Source organism: Aulonocara sp. 'chitande type north' Nkhata Bay, linkage group LG14 (genome assembly GCF_057382095.1).
Source record: "Aulonocara sp. 'chitande type north' Nkhata Bay isolate Kocher_YH1m ecotype deep benthic linkage group LG14, A_spYH_male_GT1.1, whole genome shotgun sequence".
Lineage (NCBI taxonomy): Eukaryota > Metazoa > Chordata > Actinopteri > Cichliformes > Cichlidae > Aulonocara > Aulonocara sp. 'chitande type north' Nkhata Bay.
The window spans coordinates 11574159-11597164 of NC_141357.1; the positions used below are offsets into that span (position 1 = coordinate 11574159).

General features: G+C 43.2%; 2 protein-coding genes across 7 annotated transcripts in view; one reads left to right on the forward strand and one right to left on the reverse strand.

Moving 5' to 3' along the window:
* Nucleotides 1–230: 230 nt before the first annotated feature.
* git1 (G protein-coupled receptor kinase interacting ArfGAP 1) lies at nucleotides 231–20476 on the reverse strand. Of its 4 annotated transcripts, none has more exons than XM_086260926.1 (21): nucleotides 20049–20476; nucleotides 14531–14664; nucleotides 12217–12329; nucleotides 11417–11522; nucleotides 10743–10829; nucleotides 10500–10630; nucleotides 10273–10367; nucleotides 10098–10140; nucleotides 9421–9447; nucleotides 8756–8804; nucleotides 8326–8398; nucleotides 7632–7729; nucleotides 6751–6859; nucleotides 6272–6396; nucleotides 5143–5295; nucleotides 3998–4333; nucleotides 2711–2773; nucleotides 2292–2368; nucleotides 1846–2016; nucleotides 600–663; nucleotides 231–501 (listed from the first exon to the last, which is right to left on the reverse strand). In XM_086260926.1, exons 1-21 carry the CDS (start codon nucleotides 20098–20100, stop codon nucleotides 286–288), a joined length of 2322 nt encoding a protein of 773 aa, XP_086117052.1. In that variant the 5' UTR covers nucleotides 20101–20476; the 3' UTR covers nucleotides 231–285. The 4 variants fall into 4 exon arrangements, with proteins under 4 accessions (XP_086117052.1, XP_086117051.1, XP_086117054.1 ...); XM_086260925.1 differs by lacking the exon at nucleotides 9421–9447 and adding an exon at nucleotides 9874–9918; XM_086260928.1 differs by lacking the exon at nucleotides 9421–9447.
* The window catches only part of ankrd13b (ankyrin repeat domain 13B), a 46180-nt gene continuing 43074 nt past the window's right edge, over nucleotides 19901–23006 (forward strand). The window contains exons 1-2 of one of the 3 annotated variants that reach the window (XM_086260933.1): nucleotides 19901–21418; nucleotides 21521–21666. In XM_086260933.1, coding sequence (XP_086117059.1) covers nucleotides 21559–21666 — 108 coding nt within the window. In that variant the 5' untranslated portion in view covers nucleotides 19901–21418; nucleotides 21521–21558. Of the gene's footprint in view, nucleotides 21667–23006 lie in introns of all 3 variants that reach the window. The other 2 variants (XM_086260931.1, XM_086260934.1) reach the window with 2 other exon arrangements.

Here is a 23006-nt window from a genome sequence, read left to right on the forward strand (position 1 = left end):
CCTACTTTCGCTTCCACGCCTGTGGAATTTTTTTCCATTCACTGTAGTGTTTCTATCATACAAACGTCCTCTGCTTTGCTTCCATCCAAATCCCTTCCTTTCTCTTTTCTCTTCCTCATGTCAGCCTTGCTCCCCCGTCACTTCAATTCCTTACCCTTCATCTTGTAGTGTGATCGTACTCCCCTCCCACCCCCTGCCCCTCCCTCTTTCTCCCTCTCCTGGAAGCCCCCTCCCATCCCACTTTAAACCGCACATGCACTGATCCTCTCTCTTTCTTTTGTCGGGTCACTGTTTCTTCTCACGAGTGGTGATTGTGACCAGTTGCTTGGCAGCCTTGGCGATGTCGTAGGCGCACTGGATGACCTGCTGAGTGAGAAGCTGGTAGTCTACTGCAGGAGCGCCAGGCTCCGAAGGCGCCGCCTTACGGCACTCCACCTGCAGTCGTGAGGCACTGGAAGCCAACAGGCGGAGAGAACAGTGGACTGCATCCAGTGCTGGTCGCTGCAGACAGATGGAAGCAATCAAAAAAGAAAAAAGAAGATGTAGATGTAGATGAGAGACACAGTGTGAGAAATAAAACATAAGGACGGGGCACTTACTTTGGGGAAGAGTGAAGCCATCTCTGTGACAGCAGAGTGGATCTTCTCAGAACACGGCACAAAACTGAAAAGAGAAGTGATTCTTTAACTGAAGAGTCAAATGAGTCAAGAACTGTGCAACAGCACTAATGCAGGTGAGCAGGCGAGGTTCCTGCAACGACTCCTGTGGTAAAGAGGGAGCTGGTGTCCAGGAAGCAAAGTTTATCAAACTGGGAGTTTGAGTGACTCACGTTAAAGGTGGGTAAAAAAAGAAAAAGTCACACAGCAAATCTTTAATTTTTAACGAGATTTAAATCGATTTCTTAACACCAGCCATATTTATCAATAGAAAGGTTTAGTGTGCTGTAATTAAATAAAACAAAAGAGTTGAAACTGAGGAGAAACACTGCATTAGCCTCAAACTACAATAACTGCATTCTTTCCTTATTACACCTATCGTCATTGGCCCTTGGTAACCCTGGTGACCGTAAGTATGAGACTGCAAATACAAGCACCCACAACATTCTGAAGAGATTATATTTCTTATGTGGCTTCCTCTAGTAAAAGCTGGAAAATATTGCTAGCGTAACAGTTCAGCCTACTGCTGCTGGAGTTAACAACTACATTCTCACTGTGCAGCTGTCGACTATCATTCACATCAGAGTTTACCATTTAAAAATGGAGATTAAGGTGCTGTCTATGTCTATCAGACATGTGCTGCTTTGCATTAATCTGACGGCAGCTGAGCACTTGAGTGCACCCCGCTCATTCTCCTGGAAAAGTCATGAAGGGTAAACTTAGGTTAGGGGACACAGCACCAGTATAAACTTCATGCAGTCACATGATCTCCTGTGTCTATGAGCTGCTCAGCTCTTTTCTAATTTACAGTAAGACTACTTAAAGTAGCTTTTTGGTGGTTTTGGTGCATTTTCACCATTTCTGACCCAGGGGGAGATTTTATTTAAACCGTTTACAGTTTTTATACATGGTCTTATATTTCCACCCCGAGTATACTCTTGTTTCTGTCCTGTCTTTCTTTCACATCTTTGTGATTCGGCCTCTCATAATGTCAACATCAACTGATTGTGAATTGCTATGATCTGATTTGATATTGAGGGTTTTTTCTGATTGAAATCAAGAAAAAAATAAGCATAACATTAGCTTAACTCAATGTCTGACAGGCTGGTTGTAAGACACGATTAGATTTGTAATTTTTATGCATTTTATTTTAAGATGAAAAGGACTGTGCCACCATTTTTTCACCTACCTGTCGTGTTTGAACTCCTGAGCGGCCCTGAGCAGCTCCTGGATGTTCTTAGTCACCTGCTCAGTCTTCAGTATGACGTCCTCTGTGCAGGGTAAGGTGGGGTCTGGCTCACCCCCCTCCCCACCCTCCTCAGGCTCCCCACGGCCTTCCTCTTCACTGCTGCGGCCCATACTGGATAGGGAAACGCATTACCCGCGCAACAATTAAAACCTCAGATCGAGGACAGTAGGTGACGGTCATGGATGAGCATTTACAGTCCTTATGTGGCATTATGTCAACAGCTTGTGCCCCTCGTTTCTTACTAAAAACTGCTACATCCACATTTGTGTTATAAGTAATTGAAAACAGTTTCTGTGAATCCATTTAAAAAATAAGATCATTAGAAAAGTAGAAAAGTTGGTTTTAGAAAGCTAGGACATTTTTCAGATTTACATTCAAACACTGACCTTACTGAGGCGTCGTACAGTTGTGTGTTGTCGTAGTCGCTGTCGGTGCCACTGCCGTGCTTCTCTGGTTTAGGGACCTGGAAGAAAAACACAGCAGGAACTAAATAATCACCACACATCATGTCCTGTAAGTATACCTCTTCAATCAAAATTCTAATTTTCATTTGTTTCCATGTAATTGAGATGGTTTCCACTGATGTCCATTAAATGGGACAGATATTACACTACATTTAGTATGTGGGTAATTCTAATGGGATGAGGGATATTCTGTGATTGAATCTCAGGATTAGGGCCAACAGCAACAGACCCATGAGACGCTGGTTTGGATAAAACAATGTAAGCCAATAATCTCAACTTTCTGAATGCATTAAGTGGAGGATCATAAAAAGAAATGAAGAGCCAAAACAGCAGCAGCTCACCATGTATCTACCCATCTCTGCAGATCCAGACAGATATGGACTCCCTGAGCCGCCCTTCCTTACCTGGGAAGACAAAGGGAACACAAGGATAGAGAGAGGATGAGAGAGAGATGGAGGAGCATGGGTGAGGCCAGAAAGAAGATTAAAAAGAAATTGAAATATTAGCAGAAAGAGACAGATGATGAAATGAGCAGGGGGGAAAAGAAGCGTGGGGACATAGAGAAGAAGTTTTCTTTTTAAATAAACAGCAGGAAAACAAGGCAAACGAGTCAGTGAGAGCAGCACAGAACAACTCAACGGCCCATCATCTTTTTCTACACTACATGCCTCGCTGCTTATCTAACAGGAAGCAAACATACTGTCAACTAATCTAGCTTCTTCTGCTTGACTTACACACGGCACACAGCATCTAAAAAGAGACTACCCACACTCAATACTAATGTTGATCTCTGAAAAACAAAATGCATAATTACATACTGTGAGATAATACTACAAACTCAAAGACGAAATGGCAAACAATGCAATGACAGACAGAATGCTTACATCCAGAGGATGCACGGCTGCACTGCAGTGAGCAAAGAACGGACAGGTGAAGAAACAGACAGACAGAAAACAGACAAACAGGTAAATCTCTGTGTGAAGAAACAGTCACCAACTTGGTGCGGCGGTGAGATGTGTCTGCATTCTGTAGCTCTATTAACGTGCTGTAAACTAAATGCTGCTGAACTGCTCACCTGGTTGTCTGCAATATGAGAAACTTTTTTTTAAATTTTATTATATCTTTTCTTTAAAGTGGCGGTGAAACAAAAATGAACTTCTGTGCATCTGTGTGTGTGATCCCAGCATTTCCAGATTAAGCAACTGTCCAGCAGCAAAGACGTCAAAGGGGTTTGAAAAGGTCAAAGTGTGCAGAGCAGGCTATGCAGCGGTGTATCAGAGGCTTTTGCCAGGCAGCAGAACAGAGGAAACAGTCCTTTTTTGTTGTTTTTCTTTCCCATCTTTCTCCTTCAGGTCACACGTATGCACTCCATCATTTATGCAGTTTTAAAGCTCAATATAACAAATCTTTTTGAACCATTACAAAACTTCCCTTAAAAATGGGTTCGTGCACAACTGGATCTTTTGAAAGAGAAGGACTGAGAACTGAGATGCAAGGGGAAAGAAGAGGGGGGGAAATGTAAAGATCAGGATCAGACCATCACCTATTTAATCAGGCCAAAGACAGGCAATCAGAGCCACCGAGGCGAAGGTGGTGAGTGGAAAGGGGACAGGGCCGTTCTAACTTACGCTGGCTGTGTTGAGGGGCTGCAGGCGGGGCACTAGGGAGTCCAGGACTGGGGGACCGTGGGCCGTGGGGCCGGGGGCCGCCCCTGGCTCGTACATTGAGAAGGCCTGGCGTTCCCTCCGGTGAGGGTGGGAGTGGGGGGTGGCCGAGGAGGGCACCGAAAGCACCGGTGGGTCCCCTCCTGGCCCAAATCCACCCACTCCACCTCGCATCCCACCCACTGCCCAGTGGCCTCCTGTTCCCCCACCTCCACCAGGTCCCCCTACCCCATGGCCAGCTGCTCCCCCAGCCTGCTGGCCCCTCCGTAGCGCACTGTTCTCTGTCTGCATCCGGGTGATCTAAAGGAGAGGAGGAAGGCAGCAGGGAGGGATGAGACAATGGAGGGAGGGATGGAGGGAGGAACATGGGAAGGTTGAAGGGAATTGGGGGGGGGTCAACTGAACGGTCAAAAACAAGCATCCATATTCAGGCTCATATTGGGCTTCACATATTAAGTCAGTATTGAGGGGGGGGGGGGGATGCAACACATGGTATTACACTACAATAAGCTGGGACTGGGTCTTAGGGAAGGGGTGGAGGGCTACAGTACATACCTGAAAATACAGTGTTTGTGTTCAAGGGGTCAATGAGGGGAAACTGTAGGATCATCTGCCCTGAGGTACTGTTGCCTAGCGCCCTAATCTGACACATTTGTTATTTGCAGTGTGTTTTTTTCTATGTTTGTTTCAAATCTTCATTAAATCCTCAGTGACATGAGAAGATGAACACATAAATGAATCACTTAAGCCGGTCGCTAATGAACATATTAGGGAAATGACAATGACTCACGGGGGAAAAAAAAGATGCAACAATGAACAGCACATGAGCTCCATCAAAAGTAAATAACACCCTGACGGGGAAAAATCATCTTGCAAAGATATTAATTTATTCAACTGTCTCTCCATCATTATACCCTCTTTCTGTCTGAATCAACTGCCCCATCTCTTTTACCAATCTGCCTCGTGTCTTCTAGTCATCATTACCAAGCACATCTTTTATTCCAACTTCTATTCATTTTGTATTCTCTTTCTAAGAAGCCACGCAGCAAACCCTTTATTAGTCTGAATGGTCACTGCTAATCCTCTCGTTCCACCTGCACTCCTCCTACCTCCTTCTGGAGCCGCCGGAGCTCCTCGCTCAGGTTGTTGTTAACCTTCATCAGCTGCTGCACCTTAGCTTCTGAGGAGGCCAAAGCCTTCTTCACCTCCAGATACTCCTGCAGGGTGATGGGACCATCTGACAAGTCTGAGGAGTCCATACTCTGGATCGATAGGAACATATAAGGCAGGAGGTCAAACGGGTCGAAAGATTTGGGGAGGGGTTGTGACTGAACTCCTTCAATACATTCTGTATTTAGTGAAATTCATGCATTAACAAGGTTCTAAATGTGGTTGTAATTTATACATTTTTTTTAAGCTGTGGAAAAAAAAAAAAAAAAAACAGCCGTGGCTTTGAGGCAAGAAGAGGCCTAACTTGAAGGTAGGATCTCACACACACACACACACACACACACACACACACACACACACACACACTAGACCTTTAGTTCTTGCTCTCAATATTCCCACTCACTTCCTGCCACCCCACAGCCTGCTCAGATTCAGCCCTCTACCACTCCCTGGAATTAAACCAATAAATACACCTTTCATAAACTACACTTTATAGCCTTCTGCTTGTGCTTCATTCACCACTACTTCTATTACTCCCTGCTTCATACTAGAACACACAATTCTTCGATGCTGTGAGCACCGTAAAACAACAAATCCATATATTTCCTTGGATTTAAAGGCGAGTAGATCCTCCAGCTTGGCGGGGTTTTACCCTGAGCATGAAAAGAAGCTTGTTACTGGTTTAGCTTCACTTCTACCCCTCCCACATGATTTTTCCTTCCTTTTGTTTCTTAAATCTGTCTCCTTCTCTTTTCCCTCCCATTACACACGCTCTCTCTGTGCATGAACAATGCCTTGTCTGACAGGGACCCAGAATAGCTGATGATGTCACTCAGGAGCTATGTGGCAGCCATGAGTATGGCCACTTTCCGCAAAGCATGTTGGGAGAAGCAGTCATTCAAGCCACTAAACTGTGGAAAAGCTTTGCTTACTAATATGACTGAATGAAATTCAGGGATAGAGGGAAAGGAAACACATCAAAATGGTGATTAACAAGTATGAAAGCCACAGAAATGTGGGGTAAAGGGTAGCTATTTAGAGAAAAAAAAAGTGTGTCACGCTGTATACCTTTGCACGGTTGCTACGTTGCGTGTTGTTGTTGTTCTGGGTGGTGAGCTCGCTGTCTGTGTCCTCGTCAGAAGCTACACTGTCGTAGTCGTGCTGGTCATCATCGATGCCCAGGTCCAGCGGGTCTGATAACAAGGAGAAGAAAAATTTGCCCATTTACAGTTTTCTTTCACATAATATTAGCACTCGCTCTTCTCTCAAACGTGATCTTTCTCCTGGGAGTGCTTAAAGTAATAACACAGTTGTGTGTCGTACTTGACCGTTTCATGTAAGAATAAACTGTCACACAGGAATGATTCTCTTATAACTGTGCTGCTGCTGCGACACAGGTGATTTTAAAAGTTTTAAGGTTTTATGCTTTGCAGACTTTTGCACACTGGTATAAATCAATAAATGGATATCTATGCATCGTGCATATTAATCAGGTTAGATGGCACTGCCTTCAAAGTTTAAAGTCTAGCCCTCCCTCCCAGTCTCACCAGTAGGGCTAAGACCTTTTCCCTGCTGTCTCCTTTTGGCGTCACTCAAGATGTCGATGATGAGGGTAGCAAACTCCCGGGCGTTGAAACGGGCGAGCTTCTGGCGGCCCTGAGAAAAGAACAAGCCGGGAGTTACACAAACACATGCGCACACAAACACTGGCATCAAAGCCTGAAATTCAGTTCCGCATTTTTGTTTTTTAAAATCATGAGCTGAGTATGAGACAAATACAATGGGGCCCATAGTCAGTGGTTCAGTGCCTGTGTGACTGCTGTGGTCAGTTACCATGTGCTGTGGAAAAACACAGTCATACTCTCAACACACACAGCAACACAACATGTGCAAAGGAACATAAACTCTACAATTAGGTTAGCGTCCAGGCATCTGCATAAGAGCACAAGAAGGTCAGCTCCTACCAAAGTGTAAAACCATTCACAGAAGTTCGACTCTAAAGATGTGATTTCTTCTGTTTTCGACCATAAATAGGAGCCTCTGACCACAGTGAACTGCCCAATCACGTGAAAGCAAACGTGGCCATGTGGGAGTTGTTTGTATGTGTGTGTACACTTGGGTTTGAGTGTTTACACCAAAAATGAGCCATTCAGATGACTATAAACTTTGTAAGTGGACTTGAGATTTCGCTCTCTACCTCACAGGGAGAGCTAGAGAGATAAAGAGAGAGTGCAGAAAGATTACACTCTCACATCTGAGGAACAGCTGCTGCTAATTTCACACTCCTTTCCCTGTCCCCCCCCCCAACAAACACATAAACTGCCTATCTAAGAAATAAGAAATCTCCATTTTGTCTTTTTTTCCTTCCCCCCCTATCTGTTCCTTTAAATCAGTCATTACAAACGTATACAAGTATGTGCGTGTTTACCTGGTTGCGCGTTGCAGAGTATTCAGGGTTGACTGGTAGGAAAGGGACTGCGCTGCGTTCTGTTACCAGAGTGCTGTGGTTCTGGGTCGTAAGCCACACTGGAGACAAAAACGTAAAGCAGAAAATAAATCTGTGAGTGCGCGTTCAAACAACAAGGTCGCCCACATCCAACCACACGCAGCCCATCCACCCACACATCCACAGAGATATAAACAAAGTACAGCGAATCTCTTACAGTGCAGTTTTGTGTGTGCTGTTGGTGGTGTGTCTACAAGTCTATCCCTGCTACTTACCTGTGTGCTTCAGTCAGAAAGCGCGCTCTGACTTTTGCCCATACTGAAGGAAAGGGAGAGAAGAGAAGGAAAAAAGAGAAAGAGCGAAGAGGAGGAGAGAGACTCAAGAATTTGCGAGGCACTTCCTCGCTCCATTCTCCTCCCCCTCTTTCACTCAAAACATTTTGGCCTTCCTCTTTAGCAGTTTTTCCCTTCTCTCGTCGCCCTGTCCTTCATTTCACTTCCTCTTTCTTTGGCGCTTCTTATCTTTATATCAGCTTCACTCCCATAACTTTTCCTCAAAAGTTTTTACATTTTTCTAGTTTGTTTCAACATCAATTGGTCCACAAAGGGGAAAAAGCCCAAACGCACAGGCCCAGGCAGACAGTCGTAGAGGGTATAAAGGAAGCGATAAGGCTCACCTGCATCATTTTCTCTGCGATCCACCTCGTCATAGACGTCCATTGCTAGCTCCTCAAACAGCCGATTGTTGAGCTGCCACACATGCGCACACAAATTGACATTAGCGGGTCTTATTCTACATGTCTACATAGATACAGCACGTGCTGAACAATAAGCATCAGCGTGACAAACCAGAGAGAGCAGATGAAATAAAATGAATTTAATAACAATCTCTCAGATTGACATGGAGAGAACAAACAGCTATGAGCAGAAAATCTGTTTGTGACAACAACTTTTCTTTTCACCCAACAAAAACTCTTTTCTTGTATTTTTTATTTTTTTATTTTTTTACTTTCAAGAACCTGTTTTAAAAAAAAAACAAATCCCCCCAAAACACAACAGCCTGTTGCTTTTGACATTATAACCATAAGCTATGTAAATTCAACTCACCGCTTGGAGCTTCTTCTTGGCAGCCTTGGCCAGTTCTGAGAGGTCCAGACTAGAACAAAAACACAGAAGATGACAATCAAAAAGGCATCGTAAATATACAGTGGAATAAAGTCGCAGGGAGGAAGGGGACAGGGGAGGGAGATATGAGATGGAAGAAAAAAAGTGAGAGGGGTGGAGGTGGAAAGGGAGTTTTTTCTAGAATGAGGAGGGAAGGCGGGACAACTTGTTCTACTGGTGACTGCTGGTCAGGTAACAACAGCAATATAAATGTGAGTTGGCTTTCACATATTATGCTGTAAGGGTGTCAAGTTTGTGACACAGTGAGATTACAGAGATTCGAAGCTTTAAAGACTGATCTGAAACTCTTTAAATATGCTCTCGCTATGGCCAAAGATGTCACTAAGGATACACGCGGAAGTAAACTTTGAATATGCGAAAAAGCCTGGTGTGATTCAAACACTCGACAGTCTTTCAGTTACAAGACTTCTTGATTGTTTACATCTGTTTAAATCTTTACAGCTTTATAATCTATAAACAACTGTTCAATGCCACTCAAGAAAAGCTGGATGCATTGTGGGATACATGAGAGATGGAAGTATACAGAGAGGGGACCGATGGGGAGAAAGAGATTCTGGGGGAAAAAAGAACAAGGAAAGTAAAGATACCTCTGTGTCGGGCACTTAGGACGAGCTCTGACTCCACCAAGCACAGCAAAATGGAGAACAGAAGTGAGAAAAACAAGAGAAACAGACAGAAAGAAGGGGAAGAAAAGCCACATGAAAACAGCTTTAATTGTTGTTAACAAGAGGAACCATTCACCAGAAACAGAACAGATGCAAGTGGAGTTAAGATGACAGCACAGAAGTAAGACCCATTTCAGTAACGAACAGATCTGGAGGTGCAACACATCTCTGAACTGTAGCTGAGAAAACCCAGCGCCCATCAAACAAGTGAAAGAAGCCGTGCTAAGAAATGCTGAACTCGATGTGTCACGGCCTGAGCACTCGTGTGTCTTTCAAATCCACGCTGCAGTTCAGCATTACTTAACCAAGCGCGCTTCAAGTATCTACCTCACCAAATTCACAGTGAACAGACAGCTTAATAAAGACTTCCTTTACCTAACTCCTTTGTGGGGGCTTTGGTGCCACCCTGTGGTCAGAACACTAAATTATATCAATACATACATGTCAGACAGAGAAATTAAGCAGTCACAGAAGTAAGGCAAGTTTGGCAGCTGCAAGTTTAATCATGTAGATATTTGTTTTCAGGCAATTAAACGACAACAGACTTGCAGCTGTTCATAATCAACTTAAGACAATAAAAATGATCATTTGGTCCATACCTGTCTGCCATTTGAGGAATGATATAGTGGCCATTCTTGTGATCTGGGAGAGAAGAGAAAAACGTAACAACCAAGTAACAAAAATCTACCACAGTACGTTACTGAGGTTAACTGCTGTGCTTAAAGGCATGTGAAGAGGAGAACAAAAACAAGAAAAACTGGTGCATTAGGTTACCTGGACGCCGACCGCACAGGTAGAAGGCTAACCTGTCCGTCAGCTCATACTGACACTCTACCAGACGCTCTGCTAGCTCTATATGGCCCGCCTGCCTGGAACACACACGCGCACATGAAATGATTCTACTTGTGTTGTGTTTACCATTAGATGACTCAATTCCAGAGCTGAACAGGGTCTAAATGCAGGTTTTGTATTTACTGAATTGTGCTTTCAAATTCCTGTACCTAGCATAGTCCATAGGTGTGCGTCCGTTAATGTCAGGCGATCCAGGGTCTGCACCATACACCACGAGCAGCTCAGCCTGCAAGATCTGCCCTGCCTTGGCTGCCACATGAAGTGGGGTAGTGCCTTTCTCCTGTGGGACACACACAGAAACACAGTCACAAACAGAGACGCCTGGCATAAAGAGAGTAAGTTAACAGCACAAGACAAAATGTGAGTCAGTGGTAGATTTATTTTGTCCTGACCGGGTGGAAGAAGTTGGCCTGAGCGCCGAGGGACAGGAGCCGAAGACACGTCTCTAAACTCCCCGTCCGCACGCTTGAATGAAGTTGCTAATAGAGAGGGAGAAACAGACAGGTAGAGAGGAGAGAGAGAAACGGGGGGAGTCAGGGCGGAAAGATTAAACATCACAGAGAGAAGGAAACAAACTGAATTCCCTTATTAGCCCATAGAGGCAGCACAGCGCTAGAGATGATTGTTGCATCCTGCTGTGTCATTCAGATCACTCCCTGCTGGGTTGGGGGGGGGGGGGGGTAATAAGTAAAAGAGCATCTGTGTGTGTTTGCCTGAGTGCATGCTTATGTGCAACGTCTGCTACTGACATTCATAAAGGAAACAACCTTTGTGCTTAGACTTGCTGTTCCACAGTATAGCTGTGTCAGTATAGGCTAATTAACCTGAACTCATAACATCCTACCCATCAGCTCAGTACAGAGTAACATTAGAGCGCAGATTAAAGACAATACTGGTTTTCTGTTATCATCCAAACAAGTGCAGAATCCTTCACTTAGCGGATAAAAGAAAGCATGCTTATAGGTCTACAGATGACAAGTCGAGTTAAATTATTCTCTAATTGTTTATCAAGAAAAAACAAATGTCGCATGTACTCAAGTCAGCAGCTGTGTTTACGTTTTCTTACCTTACTGAGATCTTTAGTGGTGACGCCGTCGTCATCACGACAGGGCAGCTTGTGCACGAATGCGAGCATCTGGTATTTGGCTCTGATGAACTCTGACTTGGTGGGACTGCACAGGAGGGGAAGTTGAGATGGTTACCAAAAGCCCAGGCCTCAAAGGTAAACAAGAACACTCGAGGACAAAATATGTGGAACTGCAATTCATGCAATAAACCCTATTATACAGGAAAATGCGTTTTAGCATCATGACTGCAAGTGCATATGGCGCCCCACCGAGGGATTTGAAGCCCCACTAGAGGTAAGGTCATTTTGATTTGACTTCATTTTTCTCTCTCACCCCCTCACTCTCATCAAATAGAAAGATCAGGCGCCTTTCTCTGTGAGGTACAGACACAGAAAGTGCTGTAATAATAGACAAACAGCCCCCCAGCAGTAATAAATAATCTCTACAGTGAACCGAACTGATGGGTTATGCCTAGTTTCCCAGTTTGCTTTACATAAATGGATAAAGAAATAAATCTGATGAACACTGCAGAGGTTTTTAAGAGGCAGTTCACACTAAACCTCCATTTTCCGGTGAAAAAGAAATGAGCAAATATTTTTCCTGCGGGTCCCGATCTCATGACTCTCCCAAAGCCATATTTCAGCCCACAATGCACTAATGTACTTAGAAACAAATACTAGTTGCAATTGTTCTTCACCAGTCAAAAAAAGAGAGAGAGAGAGAAAAATTATGCTTACAAAGGGACAATAATTTCTCTGTGTCCTAATGTGGATTTTGAGCCCGTGCAGAGCATACTTACTGGACTTTGTCCTGGGGGTTCGGTTTCCTGCGGCCACTCTGCACCTGAGCCGGGTCCAGGAGACTGTGTTCCCATATGGAGTTGGCCCCGTTACTGGCCAAGGTCTGAACCATCTGAAACACAAACGCGTACACACACACACACACACACACACACACACAGAAGTGACTCAGTGATGGTTTGCTGTCATGAGCATGTTTTATTAAAGTCAGTGTAAAGCAGTGTGTTTGGAGTTTGTCACACGGAAGAAAAATGTGTTATCCTCTGGCTAAACTGACTGTTAATCACAGAAAATTAGGTTTCAATATCCTGAAAAAAAGAAAAAGCAATATTCTCTGCTTGGAGACGCTGTCTACTGAAGATGCTACGACTGTGCGCCCAATCATGGGAAGGCAGTTTCTTATGAAGATAAAGTACCTCTACAATTTGAGAAATGGATTATCAATCTAGAAGCTTTTTCTGTACAACAACCAGGCGATCAGCTCATTATGACCACCTGCCTAATATTGTGTTGGTCCCCCTTTTGCTGTCAAAACAGCCCTGACCCATCCAGGCACGGACTCCACTGGACCCTGTGTGCTGTGGTATCTGGTACCAAGATGTTAGCAACAGATTGCAAAGAAACCTTTAAGTTTAAACATTGAAGTCCTGCAAGCTGCGCGGTGCAGAAATGATTCATCAGACCAGGCCACCTTCTTTCATTGCTCTGTGGTCCAGTACTGATCCTCATGTGCCTACTGTTAGTGCTTTCAGCAGCTGATTGGGGTCAGCATGAGCGCACTGTCTGGTCTACAGCTGAGGCCCTACTGTGATGCTCTGTGTATTCTGACAGCAGTAACCTTTTCAGCAACGTGAGCTATAGTAGAATGTTTGTAGAATCAGACCACATAGTCCAACCTTCACTCTCCAGTGAGCCTCCGCTGCCCATGACTCTGTCACCCGTTCATCCACAGACAACCTGCTGTTAGGGCGTTTTCACATCTGATTCGTACTCTGGTTCAAATCAGTTAATGAGTCGGTAAACTTGTAGCCGTTCCCCCGTGCTTTGGTTTGTTTTCACGCAGAGAAAAATCCAAGTGAACTCCAAGTGAACCAGAATGTGTCACTACAAACCACGTGACAATGTTCAGTCTGCTTACTAGCCAGATGTGTCTGGAAGAAGGCGCTGTGTTCTGGACTATAACAGAATTTACTTTCATTAGCATTTGCAGATCTATCAGATTCTAACCCCTAACCCTGTGTGGCTGCTGGATGTTTTTAGCTCAAACTTGCTAATTGGTTTGGATCTAGGTGGGATCACATTCACACCATAAACCCCTCCAAAGGTTCTCGGTGCAGTCGTTGTGGTCTGCACCTGAGTGTGATTACAGTGTTTGCACCTGCACACATGAACCACACCAAAAAGGAAAATGAACCAAGTTTGACTTAAACGGATCAAAAACCGCACGTGTGCAAATACCCTTAGAGGTGCACAGGGCCGGAACCACCATACATTGATTGTGTGTGTGTGTGCGTGTGTGCGTGTGTGTGTGTGTGTGTGTGTGTGTGTCTGTGTGTGTGTGTGTGTGTGTGTGTGTGTATTTCTTTAGGTCACAAGACCATCACATTTACTAACATTAGCAAATGTTTCATGAAAACGATGCTTTTCTACAACATGCAAAAGTCACATTCAGAAAGTAGAAGACTTCCCGGGGTCTACTGATGCTAATGCAGTTCTATATGTTTTAAAATTACATCAGTGTTATGACTCCAGTGCATCACTGAAACATAATTTCTGGACTGGCCAGAAAATATTGGAAGAAATTAGTTTAACAGCTTATTTTCATAATTCAGTATCATATAGCTCACAGTCACAGTGATTTCTGTAACTATTATCTAACACATATAATGTGTTACGAAATAAATCTAAATTATCTTCAGTAAAGCTGCAGAACAACCCTGATACACATTTGTGCTCTACACTGGAATCAAAACTGGTTATAAAACCAATAAAGCCAAAAACTCCCACACTCCTCATGCCTCCTTAATTACAGGATGAAGCTGAAGCAGCACTAAGCACCTAAACCTGCATTAAGGCCATACTGAGACGAACACAGATATACAACAAGAGTACAGACAGACTCACAGATCAAAGTTAAACTAGATGATCAAATAAAAAATAAACACAAACTGCAGTACTGTGGATTTGCATCTTCTGAGCTGACTAAGATTTCTGCAGTAGCTCTTCTTTCGGTGGCACTATTCTGGGTACTGCGTTTGTCTCACAAGCCCTTCCCCGTTTCTCATTCCTTCGCTCTTCATTTCTCAGACTTACCTGCAGTAGGGAGGGAGGCCATCCGCTGTGCCTCAGGTGCTTGACTATGGAGATGTGGCGGCCTAAACTGCGGTGGACCGAACAGCATTCATCACAAATCAGGACCCCTCGGTTGATACTGGTCCAGCCCGGGTCTGACAGACAGAAATACACAGAAAGCATTAGGATTTTCATAAGCACACTGTGACTGATAATTAGATTTTGGAGATTTTTAAAAATATTAAGTGCTTTCCATCCAGGCCACACGAACATACTCATAAATATCCACGATTTATGATGTGGGTGGTCCAAATTACAGTTTACTACACAACTATAATGCCATTTTTCCCAAGGAAGAGATGCAGTCTACCTACACTGCTACTCTTTTGGGCTTCAGTCAATATCAAGTCAAACATATGTGCGTCTTTTTTTATAGGTCTTTTTATCTGCTTCTGAGCAAAACCACATGATGGATAAAATAAAGATGAGTACCAGACAGTGATCCTGTCACAGATATTCCAATTAAGTTTCTAAGTTTTATACATTTCTCAGCTGAATGAGCACCTGGTTTGTATTATGCACATTAAGAGTAAAGCAGGATGTATATGTCAGTAATAAATCAAAGGGCTTTTATAACTGAGAGAATTTTGAATAAAAACTGGGTTATTGAAAAGACAAGAACTAGACATTTTTAAATATTAACTCTGAAAACTGACTTAAATAATGCAGAAATGAATCATGTGAAAGCACAACTATGTGGACACAGCTACATGGTTAACACTGTTGCCTCATAGCAAGAAGGTCTGAGACTCAAATTAGCCCATCTGGCCGGAGCCTTTCTGTTTAGTTTGTATGTTCTCCCCATTGCCTATAGGTGCAAATGGTTATCTGTCTCTATATGTTAGCCCTGCGACCAGCTGGCGACCTGTCCAAGCTGGCTGTACCTCGCCTTTTTCCCTATGACCATGGGATAGGCTCCAGCCCCTCCGTGATCCTAAATTTGATGGACAGATGATTCGACATTTCCATATATCAGATAGTCTTTTTTTTCCTTTTAGGCATATTACATATTAAAGTGATTTCCCTAACATTCATTATGTGCATGTATGTATTTACTCATTAACGCTCTCCCCGACTTTGCCCAGATCAGCTGGTGTTGCAGACTGCCCTCTGGTTGACAAACTATGCAACACTCAAAACACAGTTGAAGGGTGTTTCTCCCTTTTATCTTTTACTTTTTTATTCTCATTTATCATCTGTTATAAACGCTAAAGCCGATGAGCAAATAGTTAATACTGGCTTATAATATCAGTTTGCTTGGTCAGGCTCTGATTGCAATCAATTTTAGATATTCCTGTGAAGAACTGTGCAAGTCTGATAAGAAACAGTTATAAATAGCATTTTTACAAATATACACGTTAGCTTGCACCTTACAGTCATAAACAGCTAGGAATGAGACAAGTTGTACTTTGCTGCCACCACTAAATATTACTAGTTTATTACAATGGCTTGACAAAGAAACCTGTTTTAATACCTAAGAGAAGAAACATATCTCTAAATGGGTGCAAATGAGGTGAGGAAGTGAAGGGCAGCAGCAAAGGCCAGTGCCAGTCCAATGACACTGAAAGACTGAGTCTGGGTTATGTTTATGCCCTCAGGACCCTGACGCGATGAATGCCTCACAACTAACACAGTCTGCAGTATCAAAACAAGCATCTGCACACTTACATGCACACTGTTCACGCCCAAACGCACACACATATCTACAATGTGTGTTGGTCACACTCAGCCTGGGATAAAAACTGTCTGGGCTTAGGGTATTAATGGAGCTAAAATAGTCCATCATCAGATGAACCGGCGTGCTTTAAGTCTTTTTGCCCATAGAAAAAAAGAGGGAAAAAAAAGAAATATGAAATGCAAAATGGCTTTGAAAAAAGCAATAGCTCAGTTTAGAACAGCAGCCCCGTAGGCTTTAAAGGCCTCAGCAATTTAATTCCTTAATCTGTGTAATAAATATTAAAAAAAACTCCCACAGGCTAGGCTATCTGCCTGGTCTGCTAAATCAATGAGGCTATGCCATTAAGCTATTAGAAGTGGATAGACTATTAGCAGTGCTGTATTGGTGAAATCTGCAGCATGTTGCTGCATAATGGTGCCTAAAGTTGGCCTAATTCATCAATCTAGTATAGCATTTGTTTTTATAAGTGTCAGCTAACCCTGCACAAAAACATATGCTACAAATGAGTGCAAGTTTTTAAAATTGTGTTACACTCCACTCTTAAACACTGAGATAACATGTTGCACACATCTGCATACTTTGGCCGTTAACAAGTTAGCTTCAGGCTTGTTTGGTGTATATCACAATATATACACATATATGTGTTTATATACAATATAAACACAATTAATACAGTGTTTAATTGTACTAAGTGTCAGCTTGCCGGATTTACTCCATCTTACTTCTAATTTTAACCAAACACAGCAACAACAGCAAAGCCTGACAGGGACACCAACACGACATATCGACTCAACCCCGCTGTTCTCTTCTGTGAATAGTTGCACAAGAGTTTCAGTTTCCTAAACAAATGCATCTGTGCGAAATAAAGAGTTTACTATAGTGACGATGTGATTCATTGTTGCCCGTAAACTGTGCAGATTGCCATGGTGTGACATTAAAGACTCCTGAAGCTTGGCTACGAAAAGGAGTATCAGTCGTCCTTTGTAGCCATGCCATTGAGTTATCCCCCAGTATGACACAAAGCTGGGTAGTAGGGAGGTGGCCTGTCACCAGGGGCTAGGTCAGCATTTTGCAGAAAGCACTGCGTGCGTGTGTGCGTAAGTCGCAAGGAGGGGCTGCATGCAGAGAGATGATGGTTGTAGAAGAAATGCACGGCTAGTAACAGGTACGCGAACAAGCCATCTACCATTGTGAATGCCTTATTTTGTCTAGTAAATAAACTAAAGCTTTAAAATATAACTAATATGTCACAGATAATGTGCATTTAATTATTCTGCAAGTTAATATAGTATCAACGAAAGGAGTTCAGCTGGGGTTTCATCAGTATGTAAAAAGTAACTCAAGGGGAACCAGAAAAGGAAAATAGGTGCTGAAGCATGTTAGTAAGTAATAATAGCAAGGTGTACAATGCAAGGCTGGACTGCAGCATTTAGACATAGGGGTGGGTTTTTATAATCGATTCATCGATTAAAATCGATTCTGGCTTGGATAACGTAAAATCGATTCATTAAAATCCTGAATCGATTTTTTAATATAAATTTATTTTGTCCGAAATGCCAGAATCTCTGGTGACATCTCACAAAATTTCAAGAACCACCAAACAGTAAATGAGAGCAGGTACAGGGATTCTGCACATAGACTTAAACACACAGCGCGACCCGCGGATCAGAATCAGTTAGATGTCGCCTTTCTCACAGTCGGGGCTGAAAGCCGACAGCTCGCTGATTCTGATCTGTCGGCGGGTCCGCGCTTTGTGTTCACGCCCTTTATGCGCTGATTCTAAAGCTGTTAGTTTGATCTCTCTCCAAACAATATTGACCGAACCAGCAGCAAAAGAAGATCCAAACGCTTCACATAAACATCGTCATGAATTCACTCTTTTACTGTTTTGCTTCCATTGCGATGCGCAGCTCTCTCGCTCTCCCTCCCCCTCTCTACCTCTCTCGAACAGTTTCGCTTTCTTCATTATTCACTTGCTTGTTACGCACAAGTCTACTGTTGTTTACAGGCTGTCGGCCGCTGTTTTTTTCCCTTTTACATTCTTCCGAAAAGAAAACCTCATTTCTGCTGTTCAATACTGAACAAATTTAAACTTTTTAATATTATTCAAAATGCAAAATGCTTAGCCGTGTGTCTAATAAAACCGCTGTAACGTCAGAGGTAATGTTCATTAATTAATGGTTTTCTTTCGTTTTTGATGTACTGCAGAATATTTTTATAAAATCCCAGGCCAGGAAAATCACCTTCATGTTTTTCTGTGTTTTATCCTCAGCTACTTTGACACAAAGGCATCTGCTGTGATGCTCACACCTTGGATAAAGTCTTGCGAGTGTCAGCTTCCTTTTTATAGATACAAAAATATGTAAATGTTCTGATCTGAATTATACTTCTGACTGTCAAACTTTCCCAGATTTAAATCGAATCGAATCAAATTAAATCGAATCGTGGATCGAATCGATTTGGGACCTTGTGAATCGGAATTGAATCGATTCTAGAAATCAGTGACGATACCCAGCCCTATTAGACAGTTAAGAGTTATCAGGGGTCGCAGCTGTCATAAGAGCAGCTGCTGCACATGTATACATGAATGAACGCAAGCAAGGCACACAAGATCACCAATGATCAAGGGGATCGAACTGAAACAGCACGTGCATTTGGGGCTACATACGAAGGGTCTTATTGACATTGTCTCTAACTCAGATTTTAACAAACACAGATGGGGCCAAAGGAGAAGTGGGTTGGAAACTAAGCTAGAATTATGGATGGCCATTGTAGTGGAAATCACTACGCCCTGAACAGTATGGATGAAAGCTAAGGCAGGTGAAGCTAGAAATTATGTCCCTTTTCCTTTAAAAACAACAACAACAACTTTGTGTTGTACTAGATTAATGGAACTGAGGTGGCTTTTAAATGATTTTGAGGTACAACTACAGGTATGGCTCATTTCAGGTTTATGTTGAACTGTGCTCCAACTTAGGATGACTGTAAACTGAATTTACTCCTATTAATTCTCACTATTTTATTTCTTAACTTTACTGGAGATATTCTAAAATTATCAAGTTAAACAAACAGAAACTCTAATTAAGTTTTTGATACTTTACTGTATTTTTTAAGCCAAATTGTTGTTAAAGCTACTGACTGGTCGCTGACGCTTTAGTTGAATCAGCTTGGCAATAACTTGGCGTTTAGCAAAAGTTAGCTAAAGTAGCTAACGTCATAGCTAAGCTAGCAGTATAAAAAGCACGAACTCCAAAAGCCACGGGCAAGTGCTAACAATATGATAGCTGTCCATCGATATAAATGTATTATTATATCTTAGGACATTCACTCTACCATAAATTCTTCTATCACACAGCTGCATAATGACTCAAAATCGCCAGCTCGCTAGCCAAGCTAAGCTAACGTGTTCGGAAGTCTGTCCCGGTCACGAAAATCAAAACAAACGTCTCTTCGAGTGGAAAGGCAGCATAAAGCTGACAATGGGATCTTAAACTGCCCCAAATAAACTACTCGTTCTTACATATGGCCATGGTCAAATAAATATACCTATCAAGTTATTCAATGGTTTACATTAACGTTGAGCAGCTGTTAGCTAGAGATATTCTCCCGTTGTGGCAACACGCCTATTTTTTCCAGTGTTTATTTTGGGCCTAAACGACGCTTTGCAGCCCTGGCCGTTTTCCTGCTCTGCAGACCCTCTGACAATGACAGCAACTTCGGCCTTGTTCTCCCACCACGTCGCCCCCATCGACGCATTGTTCCAGTCCCATGGTCTGTTTTCCTTTTTTTTCTGTTCCTTACCTGGCGCACTGCAGTCAGCGCAGACTTCTGTTCTTTGTAGCTTTCTCGACATCTCGAAAGTGGATGAAACGAAGAGGTGGATGTCGGCGATGATGTGAATATTCGCCCGTCTTCCCCCCCCCCCGGAGCTACAGACCGACGTCTGCCGTCAACCGATGCGGCCCCTGAATCCCCGGAAGCCGGGTGGTATGATCGGCTTTTCCCCCGGCCAGCTGACGACGACTGAGCTTCCCGTTAATTCCAGCGGTCTGTTCGCCCACGTTCGCTGATGAACTCCGAGGCTGGATCCAAGTTATGTGAACATAGTTAATCTGTTTGTATAAAGGATCTCATCTCGGAATATTGCTACAGTAAATCTGTTCCTTGCATTGCCTGCAACTCACCGAGAGACGGCAGCTCTTTACCTGACAGTATCCGCGCTCGCGCTCACTCACACGCGCTCACTCTCTCTCTCTCTCTCTCTCTCTCTCACACACACACACACACACACACACACACACACACACACACACACACACACACACACACACACACACACACCATCCCGACAACTTAGGACAGGGAGGGACAGGGCGTGATGATAACCTTATGTTCTTAAAAGTGAGGTGGTTTCTGTAGAATGGGACTTAATCACAATCTAAAATTCATGCTGACAGAAAAGTTACTAGATGTTAATCAGATATTGGATATAAGAAACACATTGCTCCATTTAAGCAGAAGTATCGCGATCACCCAACCTTCAATGGCTGAGCAGCTTTAGCAGTCAAATGAAACATTAAAGTGCTATTGATTTATTGGATTTATCTGTTTCATTTTTCTGTCGTGTCGACATGAAAATAATGCAGAATAAGAGTAGAGGAACTGAAAAAAATCAAGAAGGTAGGCTTTCATTTCAACTTTGATGAATTTTGTCTTTTGCTGTCATGTCGTGCGCTCCCCAGCCTTCTCCACAGTACGCCCACACCTCCTTTATAACACTCCTATGCTATGTGGGCCTGGTTCACTTTAAACGCATCATTTCGATTTCTTTTTTCTTTTTCACAAGGCATGTGTTTTATCAGAGCCCTGACAGCGGATTGGCTGAGTATGCGCCCATTTCATTGCAGCTTGTCAATGCATCTTTCTCAGTCACCACCGGATGGGAGGAGAGGAGGATAGACGCGTTAGAGTAGGCAGGGGAGAAAGAGAGCGAGGAAGAGAAAGCGAGAGGAGGAGGAACGGGTAGATAAGGAATAAAGGTGTAACCCAATCTACTGACACAATCAAGGGAGGGCTTTTTCCCCCCTTATCTTTATTTCTAAATGATTTCATGGGGCTTTGGCGTTTATTCTAAGCAGAGCGAGCAGGGAGCCATTCACTGTTTCTGACGCGTAAGGTTGCCCCTACACGCCTTTGGGCATCACCGCTGATGCAGGATGATAGGATTAATTGTATAGCGTAAATCTGTGACAAAGTATTCTTGCGATCCACAGTGAAGAAAGAGGAGGAGGAGGCAAACTATGATCCGAGGATGATTTCTGCTAAGAAAACTCCGGAGAAGAGTCGTTATCCTATCCACTATCTGGTGTGGCACAACAAACACCGACAACTGGAGAAGGAGCTTGCAAGGAACGAGCAGGTGAGACGGTGAGGGGGGTGGAAAGGCGATCAAACATATTTTTTTCGTTCCATATATAGAGCTATTTTACAGGCGATTATTAGGTATGTCGATCCATAGCTGTAGATAGTGGCGGAGAAGCTGCCATCCACGGACCACCTTATTCAAGAACCTTGCCGGTATTAACGCAGTTAATTGCTATAGGGTGGAGGGTGACACTTGTGGACCGTATCGTGCTCTCGAGTCTGTGATATTTTCTTATTGCCATTCATTTTGTAAACCACAGTGTGTCACAACAGGCTATACATGTCAGGTCTGTGCTGCGCATAGGTACCGGAAATACCCAGCCTCCCTGTAATGTAAATATGTATAGGAAGTTGTGTCAGGAGTTTATTCCTGAAAAAAAGGAAAATCAAAGTGAAACCTCATGGGGTTGAAATGTGTGTGTGTGTGTGTGTGTGTGTGTGTGTGTGTTTAAGCAGCTTTATTGTTATCTACTCAAAAGTGTAGGCTCTCCACCTTCCCACCAGCACCTAAACCCTTTGTGAGTGGGTGAGACAATGCAGATACTGTAGCATGTGGGCGAACAGTTGCCAGCGACCACAGTAAATACAGTAATAGAACCATTAAGATACACTATGGTCTCCAAATATGAGACATACAGTAATGGATGGATATTTGTCACAGCGGTAAAAAGGAAGGGACCAGATAACACGATAAGAATAACACGGTGTGTCATGTGAACAGATGCTTGTGAATTCAAACAAATACAGAGGAGAACTGCTTGCATCTTGCTCAAGCCATCATATTTCTACACGTGTGTGCACACATTTACGCACACTTGCCTACGCATGCACACCCTCACCTTCATGTGGTTATAAAATCATAACCTGGGGAGCCATTTCTTTAGACCAAAAATGGTCAGCTGTCAGTTCACCACAGTTCCCTGCATTTACAGTAACAGATTGTGGGAATGACATGTTACATTTAAATCCTCACCATAATAATAACTATTGCAAAACACATGGCACACCTCGCAGTTAAGAGGCTCTAAGAACAGACCTCTCATAGTCAAGTCAGGGCTAGAGGTGACATAGTCACTGCGTTTCATGCATAGAGGAGATGAAAATGAATCATGTGAGCTCTTGAGGCGGAGGAGACAAAAACTTTTCAAACCCTGGCTGCTGGCTGAGGGCTTAATTAAAACTGGAAGGGCACTCACTCTGAGAAAGCGCTCTTCATTCTTAGTCAATGCACTATCTTGCAATTTTAAAGAATCTGCTCCAAAAATGTAACAGGCCGTCAATGCTCCACTTCTTATTATGACGATTATTCAAACTCTACAGAGAAAACATACCTAG

Bases quoted from the DNA above. Each gene is read 5' to 3' on its own strand.
- git1 (XM_086260925.1), bottom strand. From the start codon at position 20,100: ATGTCGAGAAAGCTACAAAGAACAGAAGTCTGCGCTGACTGCAGTGCG. The intron at 8,805-9,873 runs GTAAAGGAAGTC...TTTTTGTTCTAG, and splicing joins AGCCCCCACAAAGGAGTTAG to TCTGGACCTCTCAGAACTGG. The intron at 2,369-2,710 runs GTGAGCTGCTGC...TTTTTCTTCCAG, and splicing joins CAGAGATGGGTAGATACATG to GTCCCTAAACCAGAGAAGCA.